A 16,543-nucleotide genomic window follows, 5' to 3' on the forward strand; every position below is an offset into this window, starting at 1 on the left:
ATTCGGATGCGATGAGTCATTCTGTACCATCGAATAGCCGGATTCTCTTGTTTAAGGTTATTATACAAGTTTTGTCTTTTGCCGTATCATCAATTTGTCCGAAATATTAAAAACTCGAACACCCCCAAGGGCCTCCAATAATTTGGCAAAATTGTCTAAGTATTGAAAGTAGCCGAGTTATGCTACATCCGAATCATCGAAGAGCCGGTTGAGTAATTGTCATGACGTATTATCATAAAGTTGGACCCAAATTTGGTTTGATGCACCTTCTAAAGGGTTATTAGATCCATAGAACGTTTCCAAACCAACTTCACTGACCAAAAAATTCAGTCTCATTGTTGAAGTTCGGTTTGATGCACTATCTAAAGGATTAGATGACCCGTAGAACGTTTCCGAACTAGCTTCAGCTACGTGATTTCAATCTGAAAAAATTACTCCAAATATTGCCCAATTCAAGGTATTGGTTGGATTCGGGTACGATCTGACAGTGGTTCAAACTATCTTAATCAGATCCCCGGAAAACTACCTATATTGATTGTAATGGCTGGATCCGGGTAATGATCTGACAGTGGTTCGAACCATCCACCTGTGAGAAAACAATCTCAGGTAACTTGATACATAAAGCAAAATCATCACCATGGCCTTTTTATGAAATGCTACATAAACGATGTAAATCTTTGATTAGTATTGCCAAGTGAAGAATATATTATATTAATCTGATGATGATCATACGGTTATTCTTGCTTTTATTTATCAACATATATCGGGTGTTTTATATTTGTTATATTCATGGGTCAACATGAAAAGTGATGAAGTATGATATTGACACATTGGAAGAATATTATATTATTTCTGCATGGGAATTCAATACTTCACCATTATTATTCTTAATATATTGGGTCTTACTTATATGTGGTTTTCAATGATGAGTGTATAAAGTCATCTGAGCTTTCACCTAGTTTGAAAGTCATATTATTATTGAAGTTCCAACACGTGGGCGTTATTTGTCACATTATGGAATCATCTGAGCTTTCAACTAGTTTGAAGTCATATTATTATTAAAGTCCCAACATGTGGGCATTATTCGTCATATTATGGAATCATCTAAGCTTTCACCTAGTTTGAAAGCCATATTATTATTGAAGTCCCAAAATGATTGATTTTGGGCAATATTTTCAAAGTATTTATCTTAATTATCAAAATTTCACCTAGTTTGAAAGTGAAATCCTTGCGAGTGTCACCTAGCTTGGTAACTCGGACTCTTATTAAGCCCCAAAACGAGTGATTTTGGGCGTTATTTGTCAATGTATTCATAGCGAGTATCACCTAGCTTGATAACTCGATCACTTATTCAGCGGACCTATGTCCGATCAGTATATTCATCAATGTTTTCGAAGGATTCACCTAGTATGATTCCTTATCTAAGTCCCGGGTGATTGACGGCTGGGCAATGCAGACCTACGTCCGATCAAAATATTCTAGCGAGTATCACCTAGCTTGATAACTCGATCACTTATTCAGCGGACCTATGTCCGATCAGTATATTCATCAATGTTTTCGAAGGATTCACCTAGTATGATTCCTTATCTAAGTCCCGGGTGATTGACGGCTGGGCAATGCGGACCTACGTCCGATCCAAATATTCCTTAAATGCAGACTTATGTCTGATCCGAATATTCATCAATGCTTTCGAAGGATTCATCTAGTATGATTCCTTATCTAAGTCACAGGTGTTTGACTGCCAGACCATATCATCATATCAAGCTCAAATGTCGAATCATCATATCAGGCTCAAATGTCGAATCATCATATCAGGCTCTAAAATTCGAATCATCAAAAGTGGCCCAAAGGCCAAATATTTATAATTCATGGGGCTTCCACCATCATGGGCCCATCGAGGCAAAAATTCGAAGTTTACCTTATTCGGACCTTATTGCATGGTTTCTTCCGAATATTTATTTGATCTGCATCACAGGTATGATTTTTTCCGCATAAAGACTGATACCCTCGCTACATTAAATTCCCTCATCTATCACTCTTCATGCGTGGGACTAATGTTATGGGGTCAAATAAATAAACCCGTAATTTATTTAGTCAAACCCTAACCACCCAACTCGGTCCAATAACTTCTTAAAATAACTACCCATTACTCACCATAATCTACCACTCACCCATCATCCCCATGATTCCCACATTTATTCACCATTTAACCTCCATTCTACCATTATAAATACATGTCGCGTACATCATTTGCACCGAACTAAGCTTTTATATTGCTATCGTTACACCACAATAATATTCACCCTCCTACATACAATCTATACTGAACCAAATATTCCTTCAATTGATCTGAACTCATCCTACAATCCGTTAATCTTGTATTCATTCATTATCATATATTCATTACTTTCTGTCTCCCGATCTGACTTGAGCGTCGGAGGGGTTTTCCGGGAAATCACCCCCCGGACAAGGCTAACGTTGTATTGCAGGATTTGAGGTCTCATCAGCGGAAGGATCATAAACATTTTCAGTATACTGACAGTTATCCCCGACCACACCTTTTATCCAGGTATTTAAATGTCGTTTGTACTTCCTCGTTTCATGACTGAAACAAATATAATTATAAGTATATAGACTTCTTATTTAAGTTGTCTAATTGAAAAACAATACCTCACAAAAATAATTGGAACATTATATTAATGCAAAAACTTTAAAATTAGACAAAAAAATATATATATAGTTTTTGATGAAAACCATGAACAGAAAATTGATTGGATCACGTGATATTAACACCATTAAAAGCTTCATCCTTGCTCGTGTTGTTGTTCCTTAGCATTGACGGCTCGCCAAAAGAGTGGAACAACAACACACGTTAACTTCCAGCCCCACATTTCCTACTCCTCCATACATGTTCACTTCCATTTAGTAGTGCTTTTTCCACATTTATTTCTATATCTTTATTTAGCAGTCATGAATTTAGAATTTAAAATTCGGAGTAGAATATTAAAACAAATTATTATTATAAATATGAAAATTTGTATAGATTACTACTCATAATATATTGAAACAGAAATATATATAATATTCGTATAGCTTTTGTGTTGACATTTCAGATTTTGAAAATATTTTTTTTATAAGTTTATTACTTATACTTAAAAATCATTCTATAAAAATGACTGTAATTATTTAACAATTAATCTCTTATATTATTGTGTACTTTAATTTTTATGATAATTATTAAAGAAGATTCTCTTGACAACAATAATGCTAAAGTCTTAATCGCAAAATAATTAGGCTCAATTATATAAATCAAAAGATAATTTTTAGTGGTCTAAAAATTAAATTTATAATTAATCCCTCCATTCTATTGCATTCTTCTCATTTTAATATGCAGTTTAACCAAAAAAAAAAAAAAAAGATGTTTAGTGAATTTTTATTTTAATATTGGGGTACATTGCACCCCTTAGAACCAATTGTAGATCCCCTAATGATACCTTATATATACACCATCCTTTCTCTTATTCTTCATCATTCCTCCTTCCACACCTCTCACCACAACCACATATCCTCCTCTCAGTCTCTCCTATCGCCTCGTTTACTCACTCGAAAAAACACCCTTTAACATCGACAAACATGTCAAACATCGAGCTATTTCAAACACTACCACAGCGCTCACTTATGCCCGATAGAAGATGGAGGGTTAACATTGATCCAGCACCACCTTGCCCGCGATGCGCTTCCTCCAACACAAAATTTTGTTACTACAACAATTATAGCCTTTCGCAACCAAGATTCTTCTGCAAAGGATGCAGAAGGTATTGGACTAAAGGTGGGTCCCTTAGGAATGTCCCTGTGGGTGGTGGGTGTCGCAAGAGTCGTCGATCCAGGTCTTCCAAGGCTGGTTCGGGTCCTAATTCGAGTACACAATCAGACATAAACCTGCAGTCACCCAATTCCTCATCAAATTACTCGGAATCAGGGTGTCCTGATATCGACATGGCTGCTGTTTTTGCTCGGTTTCTGAACTCGGGTGATGATAATACTGTCAATTACGACGAATTGAATGATGCAACAACAAATACAACATCTTCTGAAGCATCTTATGGGTCTGAATTATCGACCTCTTGTCTCGAAAATCGATTCGAGTATCCAAATTTGTCTGACAATTTTCTGCATTTTGTGCCATCTGATCACATACAGTTTCAAGCAGAGGAAGTAAATCAGGGTTTTATGACCCCTGATTTGCCTTCTTTTGATGACATTATAGAGGATGTTTTTTGGTCTGAAGATTTCGATTTTTCGGGTTTTACATGGCAAACAATGAATCAGGCTCAAGAATTTGATTCAAAATACAGGATTTGAAGCAAATTTTGGCATCAGATTTCATATCTTGCAGCTTACATTACAATCAACAGCAGAGTTCCAAATTTTACAAGTATATAGAAACCCGTTTGGCATATCATACCCGGTATATCCTGCTCATAGATACTGATTCATCGTGTAGGCTAAAAGCAACAACACCAATACTTAAGACTTAATCCCGAAAGATTGGATCGGCTAGCCTGGTCTAAAAGCCATTGCCATAATTTTACTTGATTAATATTTACTAAAAGGGATTAGTAGTATATACTATATAGTTTATTTATACTATTAAAAACAATAAAGTCAATATTTTGATAAGTTATTGTAATGCAGCTTGTTAGAGCCTCAAGGCATTTGCATAGAGTCATTGATATTGTAACTGGTAGCAACAGAAATTCTTATCCTTATTTATATAGTTTTCTATTCCATTATTGTTATTTTAGTTCTTTCTTTTACTTTAAAATAGTGCATTTCTAAATTACATGAGCATAGTGATAAAATAAAGTTGCATTGTATTGTATCTATCGAATTGTTATTACTCGCATTGTAATGGTGACTGGTGTTAAAAAATGTGTTTTATGTCGATTTAAAGAGTCTTGATTGATTTTTGGTAGTTACACAACTATATTACTCTGTTATCGCATAGCTATGACCGTCACACAATCCTAGACGAAACTATATTTTTGCACTATGCTCATGAGTTGCAAATGAAAGAAATGCTAACTTACAACGGGATAATTCAACTGTAGAGCCTCCTAACCATTGACTAAATTAACTATTGAGCCGATCCTAGAGCTCATATTGTGTCCCACTACATGTTCACAGAAGTCAAACGATGTTCAATGGCAAGGAAGAATCTAGGGCTCAAGGCGCACACTTGCACATTTTATGACCAATATCATTAGAACAAAAATTTTATTACTATTTTAATAGATAACATATAACGCAGAAAAACAACAACCTAGTTAATTCTGTAAACAGTCAGAGATGAATATCTAAACCACCTTACCAATATTTTAAATTCGCCCCTACCTTGTGAGGTGAGCTATCAGCTTCCTCTCCCAAAACCACCTATGTACCTACGCTACAAAAACCAAATGCTTTTCTCATATTGTTGATAATACATGTGAATTAACATGCATCAACAAATCAGACTGAAAGTGTCATCTAACTAACAACCTTATGGCCATGGAGTCAGTATCATACAGCTCACAAACATAATGTTATCCACAGGTCATACATCAACACAGCATCCCCATGTGAATCACCAATTTTGTGTACAGCTGCTGCCTATTATTTAGATTCAAGATGTGAAACAGAGAAAATTTGGCCAATCACAAAAAAGAATAAAATTTTTGAATAACCATGTATAGATATTCTACATTCCAAGTCTTGTGGAATATCTTTGGTCAATCATGGAATTTTCTATTTTAAGTTTCTTTATGAATTACCACTCTTCAACTATCATTTCTCTACTACAAAGCATAGTAAAAATATGAGGAAACGGTCGCGATAATCCGATAACAGAAGTGATGTAATTATTATAACATCAGATATCGGTAGAAAATATGAGATATTTATAGCATAGAAAATATTAATTTGTTTCGTCTTAAAACTTTTACAAGGCGAATGTTGCGATCCAATATGGCCATGTTTTTCCACTATATTATAAAGCTTTGATATTACGCATAATTATTGTGATGTATTTCATTATCTTTGTATAGTTAGAATTAAGACTAAAGAGATTCTATACATGTAAGAAGAAAAAAAAATTGATCTTTATGTAGGCGAATTGAACCCTTATTATAGGAATGGAAGGAAAAATCTTTATGTCATAACAATAAGGTATATCTTCTTTTCAAGGGAGTCTGTTAGCTTAGAAATTTGTAGATAAGCGTGCTTAGTGAGAGCAATCTTAGGATGGGTGACCTGTGAAATTTTCTCGAGTGCGCATGAGTGAGACTAAAGTGCGCTGAAAAAATTATTTTGGTCTGTAAAACCAGTCTACAACCTAATTATAAAAAACAAGTTGAAGTCGAAGCTTTTGTTTTTTATTTTACACTTGGAAAGTTGAAGAATGTGAAGATGCAAATAAGTGTTGCTTGAGTGTATGTATGAAAGACATAAATTCTGTTAAATTGATGGTATAAAAAAATCATTACAACATACATAATGGTTTTTAATTAGTCTTTTATATTATATATTACACCCTCTGTCCAAATAATAGCCCCAAATAATATTACACCCTCTGTAAAAGTAACTTAAAGTATATTTTATGAAAAAGTTAGAGAAATAGTCAAATTTTTTAATTATTATATTGTAGTTTTAAGATTAAACAGTTTTACGATAAATATGATGCATTAACAAGTAGTACAATTAAGTTTTAGAATTGCTTTTCTCTCAAGCTCTATTATTATGGAGATCTTTTCACCAACTTCAACCTTGTCCTTAGAAAGCTAGTACTACTATTTACAGTAAGTGAGAAGCTTCTATAAGCTACCCCCATACAGTAAAATTTTCCATTTATGTTCCCAATAATGCCCTTCAACCAACCAGTATAATTAAATCATGACTCCCAGAAGATTTTCACAAAAGCATAGTATAGGAAGATATGACTAGCTATGTTACTGTTTTATTACTTTTCTGTTATATTCTACTTGCAATTGATATTGACAACTTTTCTTATAATAATATCACTATCAGTTGAAGTAAAATTTTACTAAAAGAGTAACTTTTATAAATATTTCAGCAGACTATATAGTTCCAATTAAAAGAATTATCAATTCCTGTTACACTTTAATTAAAATTATAAGTATTTTTTGTTAAATGCAAGAAATAATATGACAGGGAAAAAGTAAATATTCATATACAACCTTATAATTTAAGCCTTGGTAGTATTGGTATAGCCTTGACTCAATGGGAGTTTATCGAAACTAAATCACTCAATCAAAGAAGTACAATGTCAAGTTTAGTTTTTATTTTTCATTTTTCTAAATGGAGCTCAAGACATGCATGAGAAAACGGTCTCTTGAGAGTCCGTCTTTCTAAAGACGTCTCTCAGGCCCAACCCATTAAAGCTTTATGCCTATTCTTACTCTATACTTTCCTTTGTGGGCCGATCTAAATTAGAGATGATATCTCAAAGAGACCGTCTCTCACAAGAATTTGTGATGAGAGAATACAAACCAGGGTTAGGACATTGAAAAAGTGTAGAGGGTTTTAGAGTCAGAAGATATTGAAGACAAATAAGAGGAAGCTGTTCAGGTTAGTATGGTTATGCGCAATGAGGAGAGCTAAGACGAAAAGAAAAAGACTAAAGATGTCCAAGAGTGAAGAAAGACGTGAAAAATTAGGATTTACGTGAGCAATATATTAAAATGGCCAAAGCAAGGTCAATTGAGGCAATGAAGTAGCCTTTAGGTTCCCGAAGTGTAAAATATCATTTGCATCAAACATATTGTAGAATTTTTCTAGTTTACCACAACTGAAATATAAACCGAGACAACTGCAAAACCGTGACTCATCCGTTGCTGCCACAGTTTGGTAGCAATTTAATGAATGTCCTCCCATTGATGATCATTATGGGAACAACCTCTTTAAGCTCACTGAAACATATAACTAACAGTTTGGATATATCACATGTGGAACTCTATGAAAAACACTAGGCTAATGATTAATGATTAATACATTGGTTGAAGACAGTGGCCATGGTTGAGAACCAACCAGTCATCGGAAGTCTAAGCACACGCTAGGCCTTGCCCAACAAGGCTATATGCACAACTCAGCCATGAGCCAATCCATCATCCCACATCCCATTGAACACGGTCCTCGACTCTGGTCAGCTAGTAAGTTGACAGCTAGGTTAGATAAAGATTTGATAAAATTACCCAAGTACCTAACTATAAATCTAAATCCATAGCTGGTTTTGAACCTGCACAATCTATGAAAAGTATGGTATTTCTAACCTAGAACATCCATTTTGGGCCCAGGTTAGCTCAGTTAATGACTGGCCCTAAATATACCAGCTCACAGATTTTCCAGCACTGATTGGCTGCAGCCTATGCCTGAAAAATGTCGATAAATGTGCAACATAGCATTTCAAGAAAAAACACAAGTACGGTATGAATTATCATTGAGAGCAAGGTAAAATCTATTGAGAGGTTACTCAAGGTCAGGCTTCATACTTGAGAGCAATAAGAGACTCCAACATCATAAATGAAAATGTATTTAAGTACAAAACATATCAATTTTCCCATAGCAAAATGTATACAATTCAAAATATGCATCAGGTAGATATATAGATTCAATCGGAAGTATTTCAAATGTATCAAAAACATTGTACCTATAAGCAGCTTTTTACCGTTTCATATCTTAGATTTTTATGAATAGAATTAATCCATATGATGCAGCTACAAAACTTTGCTCCACTTTCCAACCACATTTACATTCTGAAATACAATGAAAAATATAAACTTAAAGAGTAAAATGATATTGGGAAATTTTTAAAGAGTAAAGGTTGTAAAAATTTAGATTGACTGACCTGAAAGCAGAAGTTTTGGTAGCACACCAACAATTCTGCATTCTAGAGACTAAAGAATAATAGCTGATAAGATTATTGGTTCATTCAGGGTGCCACTTGATGCTACATCCAACACTGCACAACAGAAACGGCTTCTGTAATTCATCGTTGAAAAGATGCAACTTCAAAAGAGAATGTAGGGTGATAAATGAAGTTGAAAGAAACCTCGGTTTTTGAACGGAAGCTACAGGTTGACCACTGAGAACAGAATCAATTGCCATACTCAAGTCCCTAAAGGAATTTTTTTCAATACTTAGAACAATTTGAGATAGATACCAGATGCAATTCACTGCAAAAGGCCACAAGGACAGAATACAGATTCTAACCTCCCAGTAACAGGCACATTATTACTTGGTCTGGAGTCATCAAATTGTCCGTGGTATACAAGTTCGAATGGCCTCCGGCCCTCCTGTCCAGAGTCCAATATGAGTCACTGTTAAATAATTATGTAACAGTACGACGTCTGAAGCTCAAAATGGTTCAAAGAAAGCTGTCCAGAGTTCAATATGAGTCACTGTTACGTAACTATGTAACAGTACGACGTCTGAAGCTCAAAATGGTTCAAAGAAAGCTGTCATATGAGTCAGTGTTAAGTAATTATGTAACAGTACGGCATCCAAAGCTCAAAATGGCTCAAAGAAAGCTGTTGAGAAGCTAGTAATCAGCAGCACCTTATTTGAATAAAAGGTATTCAAGATTCAAGTGTCAACACAAATTCAAAATAAACTTTAGTAAACCCACCTTTTTAAACAAGAAGAATTCTGGTGTGCAAACTGCTCCAAAATCACGCGCAACATCTTGAGACTGCATTAAAAAGAATACTATTTAGATAAAAACTTTTTTCTCGGACAAGTAGCAATATAGAAAAGTACAACATCGATAGATAAAAGACAAAGCATCATCGTTTATTGCTTAAATACCAATTCACAATGCAATTCAAAATTTGAGTTGTTTTAATATGGATAAAATCAAACCACTAGCATAGTACGTTGAAGAACAATAATAGTAAATATATAAGGAAATGTATTAATTTTACTTTGAAATGGCATATATCGAAAGGAGTCAGTGTCAAGACATTGTAAATGCTTTTCAAATCTATGACTGCTTCAGTGTCAAATAATTTCAATCATGGGTTATAAGTTACATGGGGGGTCGGGGGAGGCCGGCTCATCAGTCCCAATTCACCAAGTCCCTCAACACATGGCCTACTGTATTTTTTAACTTGGCTCCACCTATTAATTTATACTCCTTCCATGTCATAGAAATTGCTATAATTTCCTTAAGAGAGTGTCCCACTAAATTGCTACATTTCCATTTCGGGTAATGACCTTTCCAATTTCTGTGAATCTCATCCATGCAATTTTTGACTATTTAACTCATCCATACAATTTTGACTATTTAACTCCTCCATACAATTTTGACTATTTAACTCATCCATACAATTTTGACTATTTAACTCATCCATACAAATACAATTATATTCTGTCTAATTCACCAAACCCATTAAATAAAAATTAATTTTGTGTGTTATGGCATTTGTGGCTATCTTAGTGGGTGAAAGGAGAAAATAATTAAGTATCAATTCTTTGCAAGCTACAAATTTCATATATTTTTGTAACAAAAAATCAACTAATAATCTAACGGACTTCTCATCTCCCTAGACACTCACATAATCAATCCTTCTTGGTATCTTCATATCCACCCAACTATTCAAATCTCTTGGACTAAAGAGTTTTCTGATGTAAACAAAAACTTTATTCCTTGGTGATTGTCCTTATGCGTATTATGTGCATTGTTTTGCTCATCGATTACATCTTGCATTAGTTACTGGCTTACTGCTTCTCGAGACGTTAGTTTAGTCCATGAATTTTTTTTCAAACTTAAGTTTTAACATAAATGTTTGTTGCATCTCTGAAAAGACTCAATGAATTGCATGCAAATAAGGGTGCTAAAGTTGAATTTCTTGTCTATTGGTGAACTTCAACTGGTAAAGGACTCAATCAAATTGGCACATTGAAACGAGCTAGGGATACACGTTGGAGTTCTCATCTTCAGTCAATTCGTAGCTTGATCACTATGTTTAAGTCTGTCTTAGAGAACATTTTTTTTGATAAAACTTGCAAGTTTTCTCAACGTGGAGATGTTGATGCTGCACTAAATCTCTTGATTTCCTATGATTTTGTGTTTATTGCACATTTGATAATAGAAATATTACAAAATATTTGTTAGCGCACTCAAGCTGGTCTCCACAACTAGAACGGTTCTTCAAACATTTAGGGAAGATAGGTCAAATACTTTTAAGGAAAAATTAAATCTTTTGTGTGAAATATGATATATTTTTTGGTAGAAGATTAATACGATTGATTCCAACTCTTCATGTTTCCAGTACTACCAATGAAGGAGCCTTTTCGGCAATAAAGATAGTAAAGACAAGACTTCGTAACAAAATGGCGACGATTTTCTTGCTAATAGTTTAGTAATAATCATTGAGAGACAAATAGCGAAAACATATAGTGTCAGTGAGATTATAGACGATTTTAAAGTCCTAAAAGAGAGTTGAGCTTTACTTTGAATCAAAACTTACGTTATGATTTTTCGTTGTATTGATTGGCTATATATTAGTTGAATTCAAATTTTTTTTTGTTAACTCTACCCCCCACCCCTCCCCCCCCCCCCCCCTATATTTTCTTCAAGTTTCGACATTGTACACGAAGCAAATGAAACATACAAGCTAAGAGAGTACCTCATCATATAAATAAGGAAATGGATAATCATATAATTTAGCTTCTTTTGCCATGATTTCTGGTCCATCCTGTCAAATGATGTGCTATATTTAGTCATACACAGTGCTTCTACAAAGCTTAATAATGGAGTCAGATGAAGTGTGAACCTGAGGATGCGTAATAACGGAGTTGGAAGATATTGCAACAACTGCAAGACCCTTCTGCAGAATTACGCCGTCGCATGCTTATTAATCCAACCAAGATAAGGAACATGATTCTAGAAGATCTATTGATTTCTTTACCTTCATGTAGAAATTTGAAAGCTTCACAAGATCCTTTTTCAGATGTATCACAAATGGGCAGTGATTGCATATAAACATAACCTGCATAGTCAGTGAAATGTTAAAGATAACAAAAGTGTGAAATCAGAGTGATACTAAAAATGGTGTAATAGGTCAAAAACAATATAAGAAATATCCATTTATGCAGGTAAGTATGCATTATGTGCAGAATACATCATTCCATTAGCCCAATGTCATTCTCTATGTGCAAAATAAATTGTAAACTTGTACGAGTTAAAACGCATTTTAGTGGAATATAAAAGAACGGGATGAAGTAGACGGTCCATTAGAACTGATGAATTATAGCCCTCGATATCATTACCTTTAAAGTAGCATCTCTTTTAAAGAACATGCCATCATTCATGGGTTGAGCCTAGATCTCTAAACTCTAAAACTCTCCAGTGCCATTCTTCTGTCTTTATAGTCCACTTAGTGGTTCCTACATCCTACTTGCCCCTTCTCCCTTCTTTTCAGTTAGCTTCTTTTCACGTAAAACCCTACCCTGATTTTATTATCTCATATCACAACAGTCTTCTTTATATGAAATTATTGGTCTAATACAAAGTTATTGATGTTGCAAATTGCACATAATTAACTCTTGTCTAAAGGTTTTTGGCCTTTATAAATTATTGGTCTAATACAAAATACGCTGATGATACTTTATCAACCAAAAAGCATGTTGGATCATATATTATTGAAGAAAGACCTCTCGGTAGATGATTCAGCATTCTGGCCACTGCCTCTTCCAGCTTGGTGCCTTGTTTTCCATGCCTTCAAGGAGGATTTGCGCCATTCAGTATATTTCTGAATATTCTCTGACAATAGAACTATGCTCAGCACATGAGCATATTTTTTCAGTGATCCAACATCTATATTTCCTGTCCTTTGTAACGACTATTTTGTTCTCTCATTTAGAGCCTAGTCTTCCTATAAATATCATGTAAGTTTTAGTTTGATCATCACAAAAATTATGTATGCGCAATGAAACAGTGCCTTTGGCTTCTCTGCATACTAAGTATATTTGCTTGTTCACTCAATTCAAGTGGAATATTTGGCAAGGTATGACATACATGACATACGGGGTTTGAATCTCATCCACCCCTCAATTCAAGTGGAATATTTGGCGAGGTATGAGAAGAGCCAATACTACATACACATACGAGTATAATTAATATCATTTGGTTAGTATCATGAGAGTCGAAAATACATTAAGTCATCTGTTTATCTGGTTTAAACAGCGGATACATGTGTATGCATAGTATTTATCTTATTCACACTCATATATTATATACCCATTTCAGATAAGTGTTCAAGTTCTACCAGTGTATGAATGTCAAGATTCCGACATGGATATTTGAGATAAAATGAACGTTTGAGTGTTATAGTGTTGTCTTCAACAAAAAAAGAAGTTCCTTGATACTCAGATTTGCCAGTGTTAAATGGTTACCTACGAAAAGAAAAAAAAAAAAAAGTTCCATTAAATCATATTTGTTTCCCATAATATTGTTTCCCATTCCATCAGGATCTATCCCAATTCAGTTATGCCTTCTCCCCTTCCAGCAGAATTTCGTTTTTTGCTATGAAACTTCTCTAATATACCACTTGCCAAAATTATATACTAATATAAGCAATAACACGCTAATAACTAGCAAGAAGCAAACTATACATTCGCAATGAAATTAACAATCAAACGAAGAGAAAAACAATCCAGCACCCAACAATTGCAGAAATTACGAATCAAACCACACAATAACAACAGAAAAAGAAGAAACAAAGAGCAAAAGAGAGAGGAAATATTAACCAATAAAGCCGGATACACTTCAAAATCTTGCAATGTCCATGTTTTCCCAGTCAATGGCTCCGACAACTATAATCAATCAAAGAAACACACAAATATTAGCACTGAACTAAGTAATCTGAAATGCAGAAAATGAAAAATTGAGAAAAAGAAACACCTCAAAATCAGGCGGTCTAAACCCTAAAGAAGCTCCTTTGGACTCTGTTCTTGCAGCTTTTACACAAAGCCATCGCCTTCTTTGAGCGGTAATCGAACTGAATTTGACAGAATTAAACCTTAACCCTAACAATGGTGACAGAAACGAAGCTCTGTTACATGCTAAAAGGTGAGAAGATTGAAGTAATGGCAACAAGTGTGACGATGTTGCAGCAATTCCAGCGGTAAGCATTGTTAGTGTTCGTTGAGGTCACGGTTGTTGCTGCGGTTGGTGTGCTCTGCCTAATCTATTTGGTACGGACCAGTTTTTTTTAAATTGTTGTATCATCATCCTTATTCCACTGTGTGCTGATTTGTGTGCTGATTAGTATGACTCGAAGTCTTTAAAACATAGTATAATATGTTGTCCTTAAACATAGTATAATATGTTATGTATAAAGGAGTGGCAAAATGGTAATTCTGACAAAAGGATAGAAGACTTAAAAGGAATAAATAATGTTTGGAGGCGGAAGAAAAAGCCGAGTAAAGTCTTATTTGTTCTGTTTTTCGGTTTCTTGATTTCCCTTAGGCTTGCATGTAAGTGTTTAGGCCCTATAACCTATAAATAGGGCTAAACACATAGTATTACATATATTGCTTTCTTAACCTCATTCTCTCTATATATAATTCTTTCTCTACTCTCTATTCTCTTCTTCCTCAATTGTAAATCATTAAGTGTATATCTCCATTGGAGAACCTTTGAAAGAAGCAGCAATAGACATTTAGGCTAGGACAGTAGACGTAGTCCAATTAGGGTTGAACCACTTAAATTTTGGTGTTTTTTTTTTTTTTTTGTTCTTATTTGCTCATTATTGGGGTTCTAGGGTTGCACGTACACAATTTCTATTTGGGCGTTTGTGTGTGAGTTGTTCTTGAGATCAAACCTTTGATCCTTGGGTGTATTGGGGTTAATTTGTTCACACTCAAAAGAACTATGAGCAGGATTTAGAGAGGGAAGAAAGACGACAATTCATACTAAATCACTTTTAGCCAATTTTCTTTATTTTTACCTTATTTGTATTTAATGCTATTTCTTTGAGAGAGAGGGGTAGGGGATATTAGTATTTAGGAGTCTTAAGTTGATAGTTGGGGATGGTTATGGGTCAAATAATCGGGTCCAATTAGACTCGATCTCGAACTCATTAATTTTTGGTGGATCCATATCCTAAACTCAGACTCTTGGGGTCTAGACTAGACACAGACGCGCCATTCTAATGGTTCTAGAATACTAAACGAGTCGTAATTTAATTATTTATACTTAAACTTCTTTATATTTCAAAAGTTTCATTAATATTAAAATGGACTTATAAATTGTATATAAGTCTAAATTGAGTCCAAATAAATATAGAAATATAATTAAAATTAATTTTAAATTGATTTTATTAATACTACTCTACTTTATGATTATAGTTATTAAACTTCAATATTATCTACAAAATACTCCTATTCTCGAAGCAAATGAGTCAGGTGATCACGCAAATTAAAGTAATTGTCGACTGGTTATGTTTTAGATCAAGTCAAATTTAAAGTTATATCTATTGTATATTAAATTAAATAAATAAAAGAATCTTCCTAAAAATAATTAATATAATACATATATAACCAAATTACATTAGCAAATTAAAAAACCAAGCAATAGCGTAAGCAAATACCATATAGTGATGTAACAGGGAACAATAAAATATATTAGATTATGGTGGTTTTCAAAAAAAAAAAAAAAAAAAAGATTATGGTAATTGCCAAGTTTGAAACAGTTGCATAAAGAATCTAAAATGACTTACAAACTTGAAAAAATAATACTATATATCTTTTTTTATTCAATTTATTAGTATTATATATTTAGGGAAAATCAGAAATCTATGCATCTAGGTTATAATTCTAGTTGGTTGATTAAATCCTTATAATATTAATTATCTAGCATATAACACATAACATAATACTTACTCTGTCCTCTTGAATTGACGCTATATTATTTAAATATAAAAGAGGTATTTAATATTATGGTGCGAATTCAAACGAATAGAGAAATTAATAATAATAATCATTATAATACGATAATAAGTTGTAATGTAGGGTTTTACCTTTATTTTGTTTTATTTATACATTTGCATTCTTTTTTATATATGCTATATCAATATGAACTTAGAACTTATTTTTATTTTTATGCAAATTTTTTTTTATTCAGATTAGGCTAGAGAAATTTAATAAATAAGAGGTAATTAATTTTTAGAATTAATTAAACCTTTGTTACAAAAAAAAAGGAAAATCAGCCTGAACTATTATGGTAATTAAGAATCATATATAGTTACGTATATTCAAATAATTTATTCAATCCCATCATTTAAATTCTTGATCCGCCCCTGTCTTTACATATATAATTTGTCGGACCTATGATTTCATGTCACGCTGGCTTCTAATACTATCTCAAATAACTAATTCAACCAAAAGTTTAAGCTGATGATTAAGCCTCAATGAATGTTCCACTCTCAAATTATAGTAATAAAGTAATATATAATTATAATGTATAAAAGGCCTTTTGAAATCC

General features: G+C 33.6%; 2 protein-coding genes across 4 annotated transcripts; one reads left to right on the top strand and one right to left on the bottom strand.

The window, feature by feature from the left end:
• The first annotated feature begins 3,469 nt into the window (after positions 1-3,469).
• On the top strand, positions 3,470-5,068 carry LOC130810175 (dof zinc finger protein DOF1.2-like). The gene has a single exon (XM_057676137.1). The coding sequence runs from the start codon at positions 3,634-3,636 to the stop codon at positions 4,360-4,362; it is 729 nt and encodes a 242-aa protein (XP_057532120.1). The 5' UTR covers positions 3,470-3,633; the 3' UTR covers positions 4,363-5,068.
• A 3,492-nt stretch (positions 5,069-8,560) lies between these two features.
• LOC130810174 (uncharacterized) lies at positions 8,561-14,332 on the bottom strand. Of its 3 annotated transcripts, none has more exons than XM_057676135.1 (10): positions 13,961-14,331; positions 13,807-13,872; positions 11,967-12,047; positions 11,832-11,882; positions 11,685-11,753; positions 9,683-9,745; positions 9,268-9,350; positions 9,107-9,172; positions 8,903-9,016; positions 8,561-8,810 (listed from the first exon to the last, which is right to left on the bottom strand). In XM_057676135.1, exons 1-9 carry the CDS (start codon positions 14,189-14,191, stop codon positions 8,983-8,985), a joined length of 744 nt encoding a protein of 247 aa, XP_057532118.1. In that variant the 5' UTR covers positions 14,192-14,331; the 3' UTR covers positions 8,561-8,810; positions 8,903-8,982. The 3 variants fall into 3 exon arrangements, with proteins under 3 accessions (XP_057532118.1, XP_057532117.1, XP_057532119.1); XM_057676134.1 differs by having other exon boundaries at positions 11,832-11,885; positions 13,961-14,328; XM_057676136.1 differs by lacking the exons at positions 8,561-8,810; positions 8,903-9,016; positions 9,107-9,172; positions 9,268-9,350 and adding an exon at positions 9,381-9,512 and having other exon boundaries at positions 11,832-11,885; positions 13,961-14,332.
• Between the last annotated feature and the right edge of the window lie 2,211 nt (positions 14,333-16,543).

This window comes from Amaranthus tricolor, chromosome 4 (assembly GCF_026212465.1).
Source record: "Amaranthus tricolor cultivar Red isolate AtriRed21 chromosome 4, ASM2621246v1, whole genome shotgun sequence".
Taxonomy (NCBI): domain Eukaryota; kingdom Viridiplantae; phylum Streptophyta; class Magnoliopsida; order Caryophyllales; family Amaranthaceae; genus Amaranthus; species Amaranthus tricolor.